This window comes from Mesocricetus auratus, unplaced genomic scaffold (genome assembly GCF_017639785.1).
Source record: "Mesocricetus auratus isolate SY011 unplaced genomic scaffold, BCM_Maur_2.0 Super-Scaffold_100004, whole genome shotgun sequence".
Lineage (NCBI taxonomy): Eukaryota > Metazoa > Chordata > Mammalia > Rodentia > Cricetidae > Mesocricetus > Mesocricetus auratus.
In genome coordinates, this window is record NW_024429189.1 from 98,795,174 (window position 1) to 98,815,563 (window position 20,390).

A 20,390-nucleotide genomic window follows, 5' to 3' on the forward strand; every position below is an offset into this window, starting at 1 on the left:
ATGTGTGTAACTTCACTGGAGAGCTCCCTAGCCCCATGGTTCTAAAGCTACTATCTAAATACCAACTCCCACATTTTTACCTCCAGACAGGACCCAATCCAATTTCCAGACATGCAGCACTGCAACTGTTTTCCCTTTCCATGGCTCTCCTTGGGTGCTGAGTAGACATCTAGTTTTAACACATCCAAAAGTTATCTTTGCCCCAAACTCCCCTATTCACAGCTTTCTAAACATCAGCTGAAAACATATCCAGATTTCTAGTTGCCCAAGTCCATAACCTCAGGGAAAAAAAACTGACTGGAAAGCACAGTCTAACTCATAAGGCTAGTTACCAAAAAACAAACAAAACAAAAAAACAAAAACCCAAAACCAAAACACCATAATCTTGATGCTGGGATTAAAAGTATCAAATCATTAGAATGCTTTTCTAAAACATGCCTAAAATTAATCATTTTAAGTCTAGAGTTTGAATTATGACAAACTGAATTATGCAAACTCAAAACCAGATTTGACCTAATACATTTGCAGGGATCTTGGCCAAGTCTTGTAATCTTTAGCAGAATGATGTCATAGTACCAGGTGCCAGCAGTAGGGTTATAAACTTTAAGTACACTTATCTACAGTTTTACTAAGAAACAGCCAAAGTCTAAAGATGATTCAAACATCCTCTTAATCTACGAAGGCAGGCTCACCTGAGTTTTGTGGTGGGTATCCTAAGGAGAAACAAGAGGAACTGTTTTGCTTCTGTTTTTTTATTTGAGCCAGGGTCTTACTTGGCAGCCCTGGTTGTCCTAACACTCCATATGAAGACCAGGCTGGCCTTGAACTCAGAGGTTCACCTGCCTCTGTTTCCCAAGCATTGGTATCAAGCATGTGACCCCATAGCCAATGAAGTTTACATTTTGAAAAACCTACTTTGTAATTTAAAATTGTAGGTTGAGGTCAGCTGGGGGTGGGGGTGTTAGTGGTGCATGCCTTTAATCACAGCACTCAGAAGGCAGAGGCAGGAGGATCACTGTGAGTTCGAGGCCAACCTGGTCTATAGAGCAAGTTACAAGACAGCCAAGGCTACACAGAGAATCCCTGTCTCCAAAAAAAAAAAAAAAAAAAAAAAAAAAAAAAATCTAGGTTGCTGTCAATTTTTTAAAAAAGTCTATTACAGATGGATCACAGATAGTTTTACCAGCATATGAAAGTAGAGGAGAGTATACGGGATTAGACAGATACTTTAATTTTACCAGAATGTGAAGATAGAGGAGAGTGTAAGGGATAAGATAGATATTTTAAAAAATAAATTACTTAGTAATAAGAAACTAGACATAATACATTTTTCATATGCTACAAAAACAAGCTGACGAGAAGGCAAAAGGAAGGCTCACCCCGAAAGAGGGTAACACTTTCCACTATAGAATAGCCTGCTTTCCCAGACAATTAGCCTCACAGTTAGTACATGATGCATACACATGTGGAAAAACTTGTCAAGCTTTGCCAGGGACAGCAGATGAAAACATAACATGTCCTAATTAGCTAATTAAAAGCATAAGCATTTTGGAAAAGGACTCATACAATCCGGCCATTGTTTTGGTAAACATCTGCAAATTGTAGATTTCCTCAGACTTAGCCATAGTTTCTGCTTGATGTCTTAAAGTAAGTGCACTGTGTCTCTTCTCAAGGCTGAGGTGACTGCTAGTCATCAAAGTCTGGAATGTCATCATAGGAGTAACCCCGGTAGCCTTTGGATGCATAGTAGGCGATGCGCAAATGGTAAAATCCTGGCAGGAACACCAAAATGCCAATGATGAGGACAGGAACGGCTCGGTCTGCCCCCTGGTGGCAGAAGAAAAACATTAATACCATATAAACTACACCTTTGTATCCCTTCTTTTTGAGCATAAATTGTCACCTCCTCTTTTTCCTGTGATGGGGATCATATTAAGACTTTGGCATGTCTACACAGTGAATTCTAGGACACCCAGAGCTGCATAGAGAAACTCTGCCTTAAAAAATAACAATAAAAATACCCCAAATATTGCTTAAAATATAGTGGCATGTAACAGTTCCCCAAAATGCATGTCCCACAATTTTATTTAACTATCATCTGAGCAACTGGATGCTTAATTTTTGCTTTTTATAATTATAAAACAACAGTAGGAACTGCATTTTTTTCTAGGGTATTTAAGAATGGACCTGCATTATGATCAGAATACCTGTTTGGTGTAACTTAAGACACAGAATACAAGCCGGGCGCTGGTGGCGCACGCCTTTAATCCCAGCACTCGGGAGGCAGAGGCAGGCGGATCTCTGTGAGTTCGAGGCCAGCCTGGTCTACAAAGCGAGTTCCAGGACAGCCTCCAAAGCCACAGAGAAACCCTGTCTCGAAAAACCCAAAAAAAAAAAAAAAAAAAAAAAAAAAAAAAGACACAGAATACATAAACATAATCCACAGGAAAGAACTACCAAGCACCACTTAGGCTTTGAATACTGAAACTCAACAGGACTCAGCACACCAACAGAGAAAGGAACCCAATTACAAGGTGCAGTGGCCACATACTTACACACGACTCACGACTTCTCCCCAGACACTGATCAGCATATCTACATGGATGTAAAAACTACAACGATGGCATTGTACATGTCTGGAAGCTGGAAGCCAGGCACAGTCACATTATTCTAACCTGTATCAGAAGTCATACCTGAAAGGTTCAGGCATTACACTGGCCTGCCCTGTAACCTGGCAGAATGCACTCAGGCACTCTGGCCAGCCCAGAGTTCCATGAGAACCAGTCTACACGCAGGTGCAAAGGACCCCTTTAAAGGATAGACCCCTGCCCACTTACTCTCGTCTTCTCTCTCTCATCATCTCTTCTCTCTTATCTTCCTCTCTCTCTCTGTCATGTCTGTCTCCCCCCTTTCGGTCTGGCTATAATAAACTATGATTAATATGCTCTCCATGGCTTCTGCTCTATGGCTCGTCCTGGTTCCTTAATTAACAACAATACTTGGTAAGCACCTACTTCCAGGCATGACGGAAACATGCTCAAGGGGAAAGCACCTAAACAAAACCCCGCCCTATCTTTTTAGTGGAATCTACTCAACTTCTGGCTCACAGGAGAAAGACCCAGGGCATATTCTCCCATGTCCATTAGCTTACCCCTTTGCTGATGTAGCCCGATAGCAGGAGAGAGCCTATGATTATGAGCAAGGTGCCAATCAAAAACAGCACGGTGGCAAGTGCAATGGCCTTATAAGGGATCTTAGGAGGGCTTTTCTTAAACTGGAAGAAGACAAAGAACATTATTAAAATACCAGCCCAATGACTTTAAAGCAGAGAGGGTGATTAAGAACCAAAGTGGACGTTTCAGGTGTCTTTAAGTACGTCTACCAGCCAGTGCAGCAAAGCTGGGACTCGAGGAGGCAAAGCTCCTGCTATTCCACAGACCCCTCGTTACAACCAAGGAAAGCCCTTTAAACTACTGTCTCCTAGTTGTTGGACATGCCTTTACAACACGCATGTGCACGGAAGGTCGTAGTGACCTGCAGTAATTTCAGAGTGAGCACCCTGCTATCTACGCAGAAGTGAAAAGGTGACTTCTGGAATTAAAGGTAACCTAGCATGCAGTCAGTCCAAAGTTTAAAAGCAGAACTTCAGTTTTTCTTTTCTTTGTAAAGATTGACTTTCTTTTTAATTATGTGTCTGTGTGGGGGTATGTGCATGTGAGTGCAGGTATGTGCATGTGAGTGCAGGTGTCTGTGTAAGCCAATGGAACTGCATCCTCCAAGAGCTGCAGTTACAGGCAGTGTAAGCTACCAGACAAGGCTGCTGGGAACCCAACTTGGGTTTTCTGCAAGAACAGTACTTTTAGGCTGGAGAGATGGCTCCAGGGTCAAAGCATTTGCCTTCTAGATGACCTGAGTTCAATTCCCGCACCCACATGGTGACTCAGTCTGTAACTTCCAGAGGATCTGACCCCCTCTTCTGGCCTCTTTGGATACTGTATATTCATAGTACACTTTCCAGGTTTGGTTCCTGTACTCACATGGTGGCTCATAACCATCTATAATTCCAATTCTAGAAGAATCAATGCCTGCTTTTGACCATCTTTGAACACCAGGCACATGCATGGTGCACATGAAAGCAAAACACTCATACATAAATATAAATACAAAATATTAAAAACACTAAAACAGTATATGCTCTTAAGTGTTGAGTCACCTCTCTGTCTAAATTTCAGCTTTCTTTTTTTTTTTTTTAAAGATTTATTTATTTATTATGAATACAACATCCTGCCTCCATGTCTGTCTGCAAGCCAGAAGAGGACACCAGATCTCATTACAGATGGCTATGAGCCACCATGTGGTTGCTGGGAATTGAACTCAGGGCCTCTGGAAGAGCAGTCAATGCTCTTAACCTCTGAGCCATCTCTCCAGCCCCAATTTCAGCTTTCTTAAAGTACTCCATTATGAGTTAATTCAGGTCAAGGTTAAGATTCAGGGACAGATTAAGGCTAAATACAGCACGAACACATGAAAATGTCACAATGAAACCTATTATTATATAAAATAAGATATGCTACTAAAAACATTTAAAAAATGTTTAGAGGCAAATCTTCTAAGGTTTGGCTCATTACTGAATCTGATGTTAAGTGTTTGGAAGCACTCCAAAGCTATTATTAACTCTTTTTCAAATAAGTTCAAAGAATAATAGACTTATTTAATTTAAAACAATGGGTTTCTGCTTGCAACTTGACCTCTGGCTCAAGCTCCACCTAGAATACTCTATCCTAAGGGAAAGGGGAAAAGGAGCTGTTACCCTACTGAAGGCAATGATCAGGTGAGGACACAAACTTGTTTACTTTCTGTTTGCCATAAAGAGCATTTGTAACTAACTGCATCTCCTGACATCAGGAAAGAAGATTATTTTCTGGATAAGCTAAATAAAATCTGTAGCTACATGGCTTTAGTACTTCAACTGACACTGGAAACAGATAATCCTGGAACTGTTTAAAATCACCTTGTCAAGATCCCTTCTCCAAGCTGGGGCTGAAAGGGTCTTGGAAATATGTTTGCTTTTTGCTGGTCCCAATAACAGATACACAGCTAAATGTTTTTCTATTTTTTTCAGTGTGTTACCTGAAGGTCAATGTAGCCATCGTCTGTGCTGGAAAGCCTTGAATATTTTACTTTACTACTGGGGATCCCAGTCGCCAGATTGGTACGAGATGGCATCATAACACGGTGACACAGCTAATCTGAAAGGGAAAGACTGTTACTGACCATAGGAATAATAGTACATTACAGGCAAAGACATCAGATACTGTGTACTAGAGTTCTAGTAAGAGCAACTTCACGACCTGATACTTCTTGGACACACGAAGCACACATCTTTTAAGTATCTGGCTTGTTTTCACTGAATGACACCAAAGGCATTTCACAAAGAATCACATCCAGTTTACTTTGCTACCAATGTTTCCTGCCTAATTTTTCCCAAGTCATGTGGAGATGAGTGAAGACTCAAATCCAAAGTTCACTTTTTTGTTGTTGTTGTTTTTTTGAGACAGGGTTTCTCTGTATTGTCTACTCTGTAGACCAGGCTGTCCTCGAACTCACAGAGATCCGCCTGCCTCTGACTCCCGAGTGCTGGGATTAAAGGCGTGTGCCACCAACGCTTCGCCAATGTTCACATTTTCAACCCTCCCTTACAGTAAGTACTGTCTGCCCCTTAACTTTTCTCAGGCACTTATTTTTAAGTAACTCCTTTTGCTTGCTATGAAATGAGAGATAAGGAATGGAATACATTCACATCAGTATTTTGTCTATTCTAAATGTGATATCACCCTAAGTGCAAGTGATGTGAAAAATCTTATCAACGTGGGTAACTTACTGGCTATCAATACCACACCAGAAACTTCAGAGCCACCTGCCTCTCTGCTCCCATCCCAAGCATCAAACAAGTGATTTTACTTTCCACATCATGTAGCTCCTGGAAAAATGGATTTGAAAGTCTGTTTTACTCAAACTATTCAAACCAGACAGCAGTAATAAAATCATAACTACTGTATTATTCGAGAGTAGGTAAGATTTAAAAACAATGACATTTAAATAAAAAAAAATAAAATTTGAGCTCAGTACTGCAGTAGGTGACTGTAGTATTGGCTACTTGGGAGGACAGGTGTGAGTATACAGAGGGGGGAGGAGCCAGTTTGGGCTGCATAGTAAGACCAGAGTTCTTCCCTACCACAACTGAAATTTTTTAGTTCTTTATAAAGTCATAAAATTATGTAAACAGATTTCTGGGGGGTTTTTTTGTTGTTTTTTTTTTGTTTTTGAGACAGGGTTTCTCTGTGTAACAACCCTGGCTGTTCTGGAACTAGCTCTGTAGACCAGGCTGGCCTCGAACTCACAGAGATCCATCTGCCTCTGCCTCCCGGGTGCTGGGATTAAAGGAGTGCCATCACCACTACCCAGCCGTAAACAGATTTTTATTGCAAAAGTATTTGAATTGTAAATGCAAAAGTCTATTTTTAAGAAGATAACTAAGTATTTCAATAACCAGGCCTTCACTGGTTTGGTATTTTGCACATCATCTCTATAATGGTATGTGGTATTTATTTATTCGATCTTGGTGAGGTGCCAGACACTGCTATTTACAGTCGACTTAAAGTAACTAGCATGCAAAATTGGTGCCAAATGCCTTTTTGTTCATTACATTCTAGTTCAGAAACCGAGTATTAAAAAGGAACAACGCAAATCCACTTGCGTTTCTAAAACTGTTGGATCAAGAAGTTGCATTAAGTACCAGGTTTTTGGTGTTACCATCCCATTATATGCTTAATCCCTCCAACCTGAAAAAGTTCAAGCTACCAATAAACAGGAGTTTTGAGGCAATAAACCACACCTGATTTGTATTACATGCCACAAAGTTAGGAGGTCGCATTAAAACAAAAATGTTGCAGAGTCTGAGCGAGAGGGGAAGACTTGCGCTTTTCTTAGCAAAGGATTCTAGTAGGCAGTCACCACGCCCTAAATGACAATTCTAAAAACCATCAGCCCAAGTTTCTATTATGCTTTTTACCGGTCCCACCGCAACCTCGGCCACCCCCCCTCCAGCCCCCAGCACCTGCGCGTGGCGCTGTGGGCAGCCTCCCGCCGACCTCCGCCGTCGCCACCCACGGGTCAGGACCCACGCGAACTTAGCACTAACAAAACTGGCTACGGGAAGCAGCCTCGGTGGCTGGGCGAGGCTCGCGGCTGGCTTCCGGGAGCGCGCTCCCAAACCCCGACCCGCAGAGGGTGTCCCGCTCTCCGTTAGGCGCGCGAGCACCGCTCGCCCAACAGCCAACGGCGGTCAGAGCGCCAGCCCACCGGAAGCGGTGTGCGAAGAGGCGCACCGGAAATGGCGCCATCAGGAAGCTACGTCGTCACACCAAGTAGCGTAAGGCTGGACAGTTTTTAGACAGTTCCCCCATGTATCCCTGGCTGTCCTGGACCAGGCTGGCCTCGAGTTCCGTGTTTCCCCTGCTTCTGCCTCCCGAGTCCTGGGAATACCTAGCGGGCCGCCAGTTTGGTCTGGTGTTGGTGACCTGGGCCTGCTACCTCCACATGGTGTGTAGAAACCTAAGAGTCCCTCCCATCGCGATCTAACCCAGGGCAAGGCTGTTAATGTGGTTCCAGCCCAGACCCATCATGGCCAAGTCGGTGCACAGCAGAGTCCCCAGATCCGGAGGGTGGGGCTTCCCCTGCCCTACCCAGCGCTATGCTGACACTGTTCTGTACCCACTAGAGTACTCTCAGCCCCAAATTCTTGTCCTTGTTTCCCTATCTGGCTATCAGACCCCACTCAGGTCCTACTGACCAGACACAATATGCTCAGTGGAACACTGACCAGTCTTCATAAAGCATGTTCATCACCCCAGAGTTCTACAAGCGAGGTGTATTTGTAATCAATTCCTTCCCTACCTGTTGACACAAAGCTTTGAATAGTAGTAGTTACTGGGTATGAGCTCTAACCAACCACTTCCTAGAACAACTGAAGCTGTTATCTTTTACAAACTGCTGAACACAAAATTCGATGGGAAAGCCTCCAAAGCCACAGAGAAACCCTGTCTCGAAAAACCAAACCCCCCCCCAAAAAGCGATGGAAAAACTAGCTTGGGAACTATGGAGACATCGTTGTATCTAAGAACCCTCCGAAGTGTGGCCACCCATAAACCCAGCCTGGAAGCAGACAAGACTTGCTCTATAGCTCTGGGTTTGAGCATCAGTAAGACAGAAACACACAAAATGGTTGCCTACATCAACCTAGATTTTCTTCACGCATGCCCACACACCTGGAAAATGCATGCACACAAAAAACGGAAAAGATGCAGGGTAGTGGTGGCACACACCTTTAATCCCAGCACTTGGGAGGCAGAGGCAGGTGGGTCCCTGTGAGGAGTTTGAGGCCAGCCTGGTCTACAGAGCAAGTTCCAGGACAGCCAGAGCTGTTACAAAGAAACCCTGTCTCAAATAATAAAAATACCTGACAGGGTGTGGTGTAGTTTGGACAAGCAATGTTTACTGAGTGAAGGTGCTTGTCTCCAAGCCTGAAGCACATTTAATCCCTGGAAGCCACATCGTGGTGGGTGTACCAATTCTTATAAATTGTCTCCACACTTAATCCCAGCACTCGGGAGGCAGAGGCAGGAGGATCTCTGTGAGTTCGAGACCAGCCGGGACTACCAAACGAGTTCCAGGACAGCCTCCAAAGCCACAGAGAAACCCTGTCTCGAAAAACCAAAAGTCTCCACACATGAAATAGTAAATATGACTTTTCTTCAAGCCCACAGGTTTTTTTTAACCCTTCTTGCTTGACTCAAGCATCTACAAAATTTAAATTAGGCCTTTATATATTTGAGGTCTAAGTAGTCCTGAGTAGCCTAGGAAGAGATCCACCTACTCCTTGGCCTCTGTGCTGGAATTAAAAGTATTTTAAAAGCTACATCCCATGCAAGACTACTCATACCAGAAAAAAATTTTTTCTATAACCTAATCACACAGTCTAAAGTGAGACATTAAAAAAAAATCTCCATGATGTATTAACTCCAGGCTGCTTTAAAATGGAAGAGAACAAAAACCCATTTACATTTCTTTGAGAGTTCAAGTAGTTGTGTTTTAAAGACACTGTTATTTGAGTTTTGGATTCAGTTAACTTTATTTAAATTGAAAAACTTCTTGAAACTGCACTTAGCATCAACATCCTTTATAAAAATCACCAGTATTTCTAAGGCAGAAATATTTATGTTAAAAGAACCAGTTTTTACTTTGGAGCTTATTCTTTAAACAAATCGTGGAGAATAGAGAGAAAAAAGTAGGTTATTTACAGAAGATATCTACATATGTACTCAGGTACAAATTCGGTGACAGAAAAGACTTCAAAACATGCTGGCATCTCAGAAGCAGTTCTCAAAGGCTTGGTTTTCTCAGATTCTAGCAATGCCTAAGATCCTTCTTCATCTTCAATCTTCGGAGCCAAATAATACTTTAAGTGTCCCATGTCAGAAATTTTATACTCTACAACTGAAAGACAGGAAAAGTTAATTACTGAGGAGTAATATAGTATTACTATACTACGGAACAATGTTAAAATTTAAGTTTAGGATCTTACCAAGGGGTACATCTGCAGACATACTGAGTGTTACTGTAGGAGACAGTGGAGTGGCTTTTGTGAAAAAATTCAGGTACCTCAGTGCAAAAGTTAGCTGAACTGGCTCATTCATCTCTATGGCTACCTAGAGGAGAAAACAGGCTCACTATAAACAAAGTCAAGAAACTCATATACATTAGTTCTTAACATACAGCACAAAACAAAAATCTTTAGCTATCACTTGAGAATTTTATGAAAAGTTAAGACTAAATAAAGAAATGAAACTTATTTAGCTTATCTCTCTTGTAGAACCATACCCCAAGCAACCAACACAAAGAAAGTGCTGTTCTTATCTAGACTACAAACACTAATCTCTTCCAAAGAATCTATACAGAGGAAAAAGAAATGGAATGCTAGCTAACTAGTTGAGTAAAGTCATGGGTTCAATGAAGAAAACTAAGTCCCACCCCCACAGTAACCAGGGCTGGAGAGCTGGCTCAGCAGTTAATACTCGATGCTCTTCCACAAGACCCAAGTTTGGTTTCCAGTACCCACATCCAGCAGCTTATAACCAACTCCAGTAACAAGAAGCAACAAGTGGAATGCAAGCTAAGGGAATTTTCATTTTATCAGCATCAATTTTTAACTCCAAACTAATGAAATAGTAAACATATGAATACTGAAAATTAATTTCCTTTGCTATGGTAATGCTTATACTTTAAACAAAATACTTATGAATTAAATGTCTTATGATCTGAAGATTACAGGGAAGTAGAAATTCAGCAGACAGATTAAGGTTAAGAACCAGTCCTATGGGTTGTGTATATAATCTGTTCTAATCCTTAGTTATACAAGTTGCAGACAAGAAAATAACATTACTTTTTGTGAAGCACTCTGAATCTTACCACATTTAGCCCTAAAAAAAAAAAAAAAAAAAAAAAATCAGGGCTGGAGAGATGGCTCAGAGGTTAAGAGCACTGACTGCTTTTCCAGAGGTCCTGAGTTCAATTCCCAGCAACCACATGGTGGCTCACAACCATCAGTAATGAGATCTGGTGCCCTCTCCTGGCTTGCAGGCATACATAGAGGCAGGATGTTGTATTCATAATAAATAAATAAAATCTTTAAAAAAAAAACATACTTAGTTCAGACTTCTGTCTGCAATTTAGAATCTGATGCTCAGGCTATCTGGCAAAACTTTTAAAAATTTAGTATAATTATTAAAAAAATTTGACTTCTGAAAGTCTTGACTCAGGGATTGAGGAATTAAAGACACCTAGTATCTTCTGCTGGAATGAGGGCTTTCCAGGCATTTTCCTTTGACTCCCGAATATCTTCCTCATTTTTGAGGACTTCAAACTTGTCACCACTCAACCTTGCTCAGAACGCTTCTGCACCATCACATGGGCTAGCACATGGAAGCCCAACAACACATACAGCTACTACAAGATCTACCCGATCCCAACAGACTCACAACCCCAACCATCTTCTTCTGTTCACTTGTTAATCCTCGTTTATGTGTCAGCCATTTCTAGGAAGCAAAAGCTGGGACACCTAGCTTTCTAATCCCACCTGTGAAAGCATGTGCAGACTGTGGATCTGAGTTCAGACAGTCTGGTCTACTCAGACTCCACCTCAAAAAAGCTAGGCAGACAACTTTTTTTTTTTTTTTGGTTTTTCGAGACAGGGTTTCTCTGTAGCTTTGGAGGCTGTCCTGGAACTCACTTTGTAGACCAGGCTGGCCTTGAACTCACAGAGATCCGCCTAGGCAGACAACTTTTACTTACAGCTTCCTCCTCTTTATCAACATTGCTTGTTTGTGACAACTTAATGTTTCCATTTCCAAGCTCTCCACTTGCAGAAAACTTCACCCCATCCTTTGCACAGGATATTACAACAGCATCTCCAATGTGGCTAAGGTCTCGGCATATGCGCGCAAATTCACCAGAAGGCATCTTTACTACACAGCTGTACTCTTGTTCCTGTAAATCCCAAAGTTAAAGGTCAGAAGTGTGAAGACTACTTCACTTTCTCTTGAGCATCTTAATGAGAACTCAGAAGGCAAGACTTCTGATTTCTTTAATACGCAATTAATTTCAAACTGTCATTGCTTGGTGAAATTGCCATTTATTCTAATTACCCACTTTGAAACATGCATCAGCTGGTATCACATCTTGGCAAAATTCACTAGCAAAAACAAGATATTCTCCCAGCACTGAGGAGGTGGAGCCAGAGGCAGGCAGATCTGTTGAGTCTACAGATTGAGTTCTAGGACCCAGGGCTATACAGTCAAAACAAGATACTCACAGGGATTCCCAGCTGCTCAACATCCAAGTCCATTAACTTCATTTCATAGTCTGAAACTTTCTCTTGATCTAACAAAAGGAAGCAAATGTTACTGAAGCACATGTTCATATGTATGGTGTAAAATTTTACAGCCACCACAATTCTGTTAATATTCTTAGCTTTGAGAATTAGAGCATCATACTTTGCTTTGTGTAACTGAGTTTTAGAGGTGTAACTTACTTGGTGCTTCAAATACAAGCGCTAAGGTATCAGCATTATCTTCAGCCCTTAGTGTAATGATGTCTTCATTGCCAGCACATTTTAGTATTTTGGACATGCTAGAAAACAAGACGCAGGGCTTATCAACACCATGTGTTCAACAGCTACATTTTTACACCCTCTCCGACAGGGGAACTCTTTATTAACCAGGGTAAGGGCACCCCAAGTCCCCTTAGGGGGTGAAGTAACTTATCGGGAATGTGATCCTTAAAACCCACTGAAAGGCAATATTCGAGGAAACATTTTTTGAGCAGGATGTCCTTGATTTCCAGTGTGCCCTATCACGTCTGGCCTTTTCACAAATCTTTTAAAACGTATACGGTGGCAAATTCATTTATCTGTAAAAGCTAAAAGCTAAGACTGTTAAAATTTCCCACAAATGATGCGCAGTGAGATTCTGGACTGCAAGGTTAGAAAAGGCCTATTGTCCCTGTAAGTGTAGAGTACCACATTTTCACTACAACACGTTTAACAGGCAGCTAAAATTAGCCAGGACAAAGCTGTGCCACTAAAAAAGGCTGCTGGCATTTAATGAGCTGATCTCCAACACTGGCATTTTCCCGCCGGCACCCGTTTTGTGGCTTTGGCGCGGAAACAGCGGGTTCGCGCGGTCGCCAGCGCGGGCTTTTCAGAACCGCGCGCTTCCCTGGGCTCCGCCCCCGGCTCCACACACCAATCAGAAGGCGTGGATGACCATGTCAGCCAATGAGAGCTCGGAGCCGGAGCCCCGCCAAGACCCGAGGCGGGAGGGCTAGGGCCCCGCTCCCGCCACCCGCTCACCTGGTGAGGTTCACGCCCATGGCTAGGTTGCGGTCGCAGCGGTATGTGTCGAAGCCTTCGGAGCGCAGAGTGAGCTGCACCAAGGAGACGTGCGACGAGTCCATGCTCTGCAGATTCACGCCGCCCGAGCTGATGTCCCAGCAGGCCTCGTTGATGAGGTCTTTGAGAGCCTCCAACACCTTCTTCAGGATGGAGCCCTGGACTAGGCGAGCCTCGAACATCGTGGCGGCGACTAGATGCTAGAGACTGATAGGAGCGAGATCTGGCCGCTAAGGTCTCCCGGCTCGCGATGCAGAAGCGGCAGCGAGGACCCACAGGGAACGACTACCAACTTGCTGCGCCCGCAACCGTTTAATGCTGCCGCTTCCTAGGCGCGCGCTCTTCCCGTGCGCGTGAGTCTCGACGTCACCGCGCTGTCCCGCCCACTTTCCCTTCAGGACCAATCGTATCCGTGTCCCGCGCAAGGCCCGCCCCGCCGCGTACACAGAGGCGGAGCTGCGGCGTAGGGGCGTGGAGGCGTGGGGCATTATGGGATCTGCGTAGGCCCACCCTTGTGTGGCGGAGGCTTGGCTGCTGTTTCGGTACGGGGACGTTTCCGCGCCACGGAAATGGAAGTCACGTGCAAACCGAGCTGTGCCCGGGCTGCTGCCTTAAGCCGAAGAGTATACATGCTTCAAACACTACAGAGCGCTTTCGTTTTTCTACTGCGTAAGTGAAAACGCTGCGAAATACCGAGTAATGAAGAGGCCACCACATCTCAACCCCAATTTCCTATCACTTCAGTGTTCGGCGCTCTGAACTTTTCCTCCCTAAAGACTAAAGAATACCTTCTTACCGTGAACACTTCTGCCAAGAATCCCAAAGTATGACTATCTCTTAAGATACGTAATCCGTAGGTGCCACCTAATTTGTTAGTTTCCTGTTAAACCTGTTTCCCTTACTTTCCTGTCTGTGACTGTTATTAAGTGTTTTCATCTTAATTTTAGGCTAGAGATGAACCCAGCCTGAACCCCATCTAGGCTGGAGACGAACCCAGGGTCTAGACGCTAAGCACCAATAACCTCATTTTAAAATCAGGCCGGGTGTTAAAATCAGTACCCATTCGTGAAAATGCATGTGTTCTTGGGCGTTTGCATTTTTTTTTTTTCGAGACAGGGTTTCTCTGTGTTTGGAGACTGTCCTGGAACTAGCTCTTGTAGACCAGGCTGGCCTCGAACTCACAGAGATCCGCCTGCCTCTGCCTCCCAAGCGCTGGGATTAAAGGCGTGCGCCACCAAAGCCCGGCTTGGGCGGCTGCATTTTGTTCTACTGAAATTGCTTTTTCCTGTTGATTATAAGTGTGGGGGAAATTGAAAGCAGGTAATGGACACCAGCTGCAAACGGATGTAGAGCTAATTGTTTTCTATTACGTTTTTTCGCTTTGCTTTGTTTTTGGTGATGGATAAAATATATTTGATGCCAAAAGTGTAAAATGTTAATGTGAAATTCCAGTTTCTATTTCAAGTGCCTCTTTTGATTGTATAGAAATTTATTGAGTTGTATAGACTTCTGATGTGTGTTTTTTATTTATTTGCAAGTTTTGAAAATAATAAGGTTTATAAAATTTCAAAAACTTAAAAGGAATGTTTTAGCTGATCAGAGTGATTTACAACTGTATTTCCAACACTTGGGAAGGCCGAGGTGGGAGTGCCTGGAATCCAAAGTCAGCTTGGACCATCTACCAAGACTGACACTAAAAGGAAAAAAGGAGTATTTTACATATGATGATATTAATCACATGTCTTGTATGTTTCTCCTTTCCATGTTTACAGCCTTTCTCTTTAGGACATCTTATTTGTTTTGCTTTTCCTGTCTTGGAGATCTAGCAAGACAACCCCAGTCTGCTAACAGTTCTGACTGCCTCAAACTCCCTCTGTTGTCCAGTCCAGCCATGAACTCATAGTCCAACACCACAGCCTCTGGAGTGGCTGCGATTACAAGCCTGTGCCATCAAGCCTAACTGTAGTTACTTTTAATATCTTCGTCTGTAGAGTTCCTCAGCTTTTTTTTTTTTTAAACCATATGTCCAGGTATGATGAGATATGGACTTATTTATTAAGTCTAGAATACTCTGGACCATTTTGACCCCAAATGCCAGTTTTCCCTAATGTATTTACTCCCTCTGGCCAAGCTATTAGAAGTGTCTGTTTTATTGGAATTAAGATATGCTCAGTTGGATTTCTCTTTTTTTTTTTTTTTTTTTTTTTTTGAGATTGGCTATCTCTATGTTCCCTGATTGTACTGTACTGGAGCTTGCAGGGTGACAATTTGATTTATTTGTTTGTTTGTTTACTTATTTGTTTTTTTCAAGTTGGTTTCTCTGTGTAGCTTTATACCGGGCTGGCCTCAAACTCACAGATCTGCCTGCCTCTGTCTCATGAGTGCTGGGACTAAAAGTGTGTACCATCACTGCCTGCCTGACAATTTGATTTTTTTTTTTTTTTTTTTTTTTTTTTTTTGGTTTTTCGTGACAGGGTTTCTCTGTAGCTTTGGAGGCTGTCCTGGAACTCACTTTGTAGGCCAGGCTGGCCTCGAACTCACAGAGATCCGCCTGCCTCTACCTCCCGAGTGCTGGGATTAAAGGTGTGCGCCACCACCGCCCAGCGACATGTTTGTGCACTGTGTACTTGCCTGGTTCCCTTGGAAGTCAGAAGACAGCATTGGATCCCTTAGGATAGGAGATACAGATGGTTGTGAGCTGCCTTGTGGGTGCTAGGAGTCAAGCCTGGGTCCCATGGAAGACTCCTAATCACTGAGCCATCTCTCTGGCCCGAGATTTATGTCAGCTTATATGATGTACCATCATTTTATGCAGCACAAAAGAGGAAAACTACCATACAGTGCTCTATCATATAAAATTTCACTTTTTTAATGACTAAAAAGCACTATTATAGCCAGGCAGTGGTGGTGCTTGCCTTTAATCCCAGCACTAGGGAGGCAGAGGCAGGATGATCTCTGTAGTTGGAGACCAGCCTGGTCTACAAGAGCTAGTTCCAGGACAGCCTCCAAAGCCACAGAAAAACCCTGTCTCGACCCCCTCCCCAAAATAAAGCACTATTATGTTTGCAGCTCCCCCTTTAAATCATATATACTCTTGTGAGAACATTTGTAGAAAAACATGGGAGCTAGAGTATATAGTGGGAGAGTGCTGGCCTGACCTATGCAGCAGGCCCCAGCATGAGCCACAGTCACAAGAGAGAGTGTGTTTGCACTGTTTGCTTGCATTCTTACATTCAGGGTTTCTCACTCAGTTGCTGCTATTCTCTTTTTAATGTATTACACTCTGCTTTGTTTTTTTTGTTTTTTTTTTTTTTTGGTTTTTCGAGACAGGGTTTCTCTGTGGCTTTGGAGGCTGTCCTGGAACTAGCTCTTGTAGACCAGGCTGGCCTCGAACTCACAGAGATCTGCCTGCCTCTGCCTCCCAAGTGCTGGGATTAAAGGCGTGCGCCACCAACGCCCGGCACACTCTGCTTTGTTAAAGGGCATTGATGAAGCAACTCAAGTGCCAATCTAAGGCTGGAGGGATGGCTCAGTGGTTTAAGAGCACTGGCTGCTCTTGCAAAGAATTTGAGTTCAGTTCCCAGCACCAACATGGAAGTTTATAAACCTCTGTAACTATACTTCTAGGGAACTTCACACCCTCTTCTAGGCTCCAAAACACCAGGCATGCATGTGGTATACATATATACTTGTAGGCAAATACGTAAAATAAAAATTTTAAGAGAACTCTGTTATCTCTGGACTTTCTTCCAAGTCCCTGTCATTCATTTGTAAAGTTTGATTGCTTTTTTGTTTTGGGTTTATTTTTTTGTTTGTTTTTGTTTTTTGAGACAGGGTTTCTCTGTGTAACAGTCCTGGCTGTCCTAGAACCGTAGACCAGTCTGACCTCGGACTTACTGAGATCCATCTGCTTCTGCCTCGAAAATGATGGAATTAAAAGGGTGCGTTACCACTGCCTGACTCATTTGTAAGTTTTGATACTGACACTTTTTTGCTTTATGTATAAATAAAAGAAATTTATATGTGGTGCATGTATGTCTCAGCTGTAGATGGAGGTCAGAGGAAAACTTGCAAGAGGCAGCTCTGTTCCTCCACCATGGGGGTTTCCGGGTTAGAACTCAGGTACCAGACCTGCTATGCAGTCTGGGCAGCCTCAATTATTCCTTCATATATCAAAACATAACATAGGGTGGGGCTTGTATGTCTCTCTCTCTCTCTTCCTCTCTCTCTCTCTCTCTCTCTCTCTCTCTCTCTCTCTCTCTCTCTCTCTCTCTCTCTCTCTCTCTCTCTCTCTCTCTGTCTGTCTCTCTCTGTTTAGGACTTTGGGTTAGATCTCCAGCACCACAAACAAAAATAAAACCCTGTAATATAGCTACATATGTTTGTGAAGATTTTCTTTTCTTGGGCCTCTCTGTCTCTGTCTCTCTGTCTCTTGTCTCTGTCATCTTTTGAGACAAGGTTTCTCTTTGTAACAGCCTTGACTGTCCTGGAACTTGCTCTGTAGTCCAGGCTAGCCTTGAACTCACAGAGATCTATCTGCCTTTGCCTCTGCCTCACCACCAACCAGGTTTTCTTAAAATCTCTTTTCCTTTGCAAATAATATTCCTGCAGGTTGATGGTGGTTCATGCCTTTAACCCCAGCACATGGAAGGCAGAGGCAGATAGAGAAAACCTGTCTCAAAAAACAAAACAAACAACAAAAACAACCAAAGACCAAAAGCAATATTCCTAAAAATACTGTATTGGTGAGTACAGTTGAGGTTTTCATGGTTCAGAATGTAATTGAAATCTTTTTTTTTTCTGTTAGTTTTTATTATTTGAGTCAGGTTCTTAACTCTGGCTTGGCTTGGAACTTACTGTGTAGTCCAGAATGGCCTCAGACTTGCACTAATCCCCCAGTTTTAGCCTCCCGAGTGCTAGGATAAGAGGCCTGAACCATTACACCTGACTTAAGAACATTCTGTTGGAGCTTTAGATTTGGACTAGGCATCTGTACTGAGCCCAAGAGACCAAACCAATACACAGTGTAACAGAGGAAGCAGCTTTGGCTGGTTATCAAATGTCCCGTATCCAATGAGCTAATAAAGCTGTGAACAATTTGCTAGTTCAGCTACACTGTATTGCTGCTACAGCTAATTACTAGTTGATTGACTAAGTTGTATCCTGCTAAATTGTTTTCTAGTTCACAACTATGATTTTCTGAAAATGCTGTTTGATTGCATTGTGAGCCCAAATTCTCAGAACCTGCTTAGTTGGGTTCTGGAAGCCAGTCAATTCTGGAGTGACATTAATTTAGTGTAAAGAAGTTTTCATTTTATTTTTTGGTACTGGGGTATGACACAGGTCCTCTAGCAAGCTAGCACAGTTCCTAATGCCTTTTTCTGGTTTTGACCTCTGCAGTTATCAGGCCCATACACATGAAATAAAGTAAATCTATTAAAAAAAAAATGTACGGGCTGGAGAGATGGCTCAGAGGTTTAAAAGCAACTGAGATCCTGAGTTCAATTCCAGGCAACCACATGGTGACTCACAACCACCTGCGATGAGATCTGGTGCCCTCTTCTGGTGTGCAAGTGTACATGCAGGCAGAATACTGTATAAGTAATGAATAAATAAAAACCTTTAAAAAAATTTACAAAATGTGTGAGTCCTGGAAGAAATTATTTCAGAATGTGATAGTTTCAATGAATTTGACCTGCATAAGCTAATAGGGAGTAGCACTATTAGGTGTGTCCTTGGAGTATCTATAGTCTTGTTGGAGGAAGTGTCACTGTTGGGGTGGGCTTTGAGGTTTCCTATGCTCAAGCTATGCTCAGTAGAGAGACAGTTCACTTCCTGTTGCCTGTGGATTATGATGTAGAACTCTCAGCTCCTCCTCCAGCATCTTTTATGCCTGTGTACCACCATGTCCTATCATGGTGATAATGGACTAAGCATCTGAAACTGTAAGCCAGTAACAATTAAGTGTTTTCATTATAAGAGTTGTTGTGTCTCTTCACAGCAATAGAAACCCCAACTAAGACACAGAGGAAAGACAAAATATAATGAGCAGAAAAGAAGGAACAAAACCCAGGAACTGAGGAGGCACAAGAGCGTGTGAAGGAACTAAATGCTTTGGCTGGGGGTAAAGGAAGACTTTTTTTTTTTTTTTTTTTTGGTTTTGGTTCGTTTGTTTGCTTGTTTTTGGCTTCTCTGTGTATTCCTGGCTGTCTGGGAACTCAGTGTGTAGCCAGGCTGGGCTTGGACTCACAGAGATCTGCTTGGCTCTGACTCTCAAGTGCTGGGATTGAAGGTGTGCATCACTACTGCCTGGCTGAGGAAGACTTTTTACTTTTGATTTTTTTCTGCAGTTGAAGGACAGTCATTAAAACTGACACAAAGTACTTTTTTTTTTGGTTTTTCGAGACAGGGTTTCTCTATTGTTTTTTGGAGGCTGTCCTGGAATTAGCTCTGTAGACCAGGCTGGTCTCGAACTCACAGAGATCCGCCTGCCTCTGCCTCCTGAGTGCTGGGATTAAAGGCGTGTGCCACCAATGCCCGGCTGACACAAAGTACTATTAACATGTCTTCTAGAAATGTCTGACTAATGGATTCTTGCTCCCCACAACACTGATTTTTAGGTGTGGGTTCAATTAACCGGTTTAATTCACTACTTGGTGTGAGTTCAATTAACCCAGGTAGGTCTGATGATGATAACTGAGAACCTTGTTCAGGTCAAATTTTAAGGCATTGTCTAGTTGAATACATGTTTCATCACTCCATAACTCTGACTTATGTTATTGGTTTCCAGGTCTTGGTTTATTTTATTTGATGTGTATGGGTGTTTTGTCTCCATGTATGTCTGTGTACTATGTGTGCAACTGGTGCCCTAGGAGGCCAGAAGAGGATATTGTATCCCCTAGGGCTGGAGTCAAAGACATTGTAAGCTGCAATGTGGGTGCTGAGAATTGAACTCAGGTCCTTCCTCAGAAAAAGCAGCCAGTTCTAACCACTGAGCCATCTCTCTAGTCAGAAGAAGGAAGCTGGAACCAGAATTATTGGCAGTTGTGAGCTACCTTGTGAGTGCTAAGAACCAAGCCTCTGCAAGAGCAGCTAGTGTTCCTAACCACTGAGTCATCTCTATAGGTCTGTGTTTCGGGTTCTGACAGGGTCTCATGTATTATAGGCTGGATTGAACTCACTTCCCTATATAGATGAAGATGACTTCAAACTTTTGACTGTCCTGTCTGTCCCTTCCTCATACTGGTATTATAGATGTGTGTCCTTATACCACAAGTTTGTTTGGTGCTGGGATTAAACCCAGGTTTTATGGGTGTAGGCAAGCACTCTACCAACTGAGCTACATCCCTAGCCCTCTAGCCTTCTTACAGTAGACTGGGCTTGA

The 20,390-nt window shown here is 42.9% G+C and overlaps 2 protein-coding genes across 6 annotated transcripts; both read right to left on the minus strand.

The window, feature by feature from the left end:
- Positions 1-1,208: 1,208 nt before the first annotated feature.
- On the minus strand, positions 1,209-7,364 carry Tmem230 (transmembrane protein 230). Of its 5 annotated transcripts, none has more exons than XM_040746340.1 (5): positions 7,202-7,364; positions 5,882-5,980; positions 5,131-5,249; positions 3,152-3,274; positions 1,209-1,772 (listed from the first exon to the last, which is right to left on the minus strand). In XM_040746340.1, exons 3-5 carry the CDS (start codon positions 5,227-5,229, stop codon positions 1,524-1,526), a joined length of 471 nt encoding a protein of 156 aa, XP_040602274.1. In that variant the 5' UTR covers positions 5,230-5,249; positions 5,882-5,980; positions 7,202-7,364; the 3' UTR covers positions 1,209-1,523. The 5 variants fall into 5 exon arrangements, with proteins under 5 accessions (XP_040602274.1, XP_040602272.1, XP_040602275.1 ...); XM_040746338.1 differs by having other exon boundaries at positions 7,118-7,364; XM_040746342.1 differs by having other exon boundaries at positions 1,497-1,827; positions 7,118-7,361.
- A 1,807-nt stretch (positions 7,365-9,171) lies between these two features.
- Positions 9,172-13,345, minus strand: Pcna (proliferating cell nuclear antigen). Its single transcript, XM_013112270.3, has 6 exons — positions 12,968-13,345; positions 12,149-12,246; positions 11,930-11,997; positions 11,410-11,604; positions 9,644-9,767; positions 9,172-9,555 (listed from the first exon to the last, which is right to left on the minus strand). Exons 1-6 carry the CDS (start codon positions 13,186-13,188, stop codon positions 9,476-9,478), a joined length of 786 nt encoding a protein of 261 aa, XP_012967724.1. The 5' UTR covers positions 13,189-13,345; the 3' UTR covers positions 9,172-9,475.
- Positions 13,346-20,390: the final 7,045 nt, after the last annotated feature.

What these genes read in the sequence shown, in the direction of transcription:
- Pcna (XM_013112270.3), bottom strand. Translation starts at nt 13,188, where the DNA reads ATGTTCGAGGCTCGCCTAGTCCAGGGCTCCATCCTGAAGAAGGTGTTG. An exon ending in TTGAGCAGCTGGGAATCCCT is followed by an intron (nt 11,605 to 11,929) that starts GTGAGTATCTTG and finishes TGGGATTTACAG; the next exon opens with GAACAAGAGTACAGCTGTGT. An exon ending in GTCTGCAGATGTACCCCTTG is followed by an intron (nt 9,556 to 9,643) that starts GTAAGATCCTAA and finishes CCTGTCTTTCAG; the next exon opens with TTGTAGAGTATAAAATTTCT.
- Tmem230 (XM_040746341.1), bottom strand. Translation starts at nt 5,229, where the DNA reads ATGATGCCATCTCGTACCAATCTGGCGACTGGGATCCCCAGTAGTAAA. An exon ending in ATGGCTACATTGACCTTCAG is followed by an intron (nt 3,275 to 5,130) that starts GTAACACACTGA and finishes GTCTTCTTCCAG; the next exon opens with TTTAAGAAAAGCCCTCCTAA. An exon ending in CGGGCTACATCAGCAAAGGG is followed by an intron (nt 1,773 to 3,151) that starts GTAAGCTAATGG and finishes TGTTCCTGCCAG; the next exon opens with GATTTTACCATTTGCGCATC.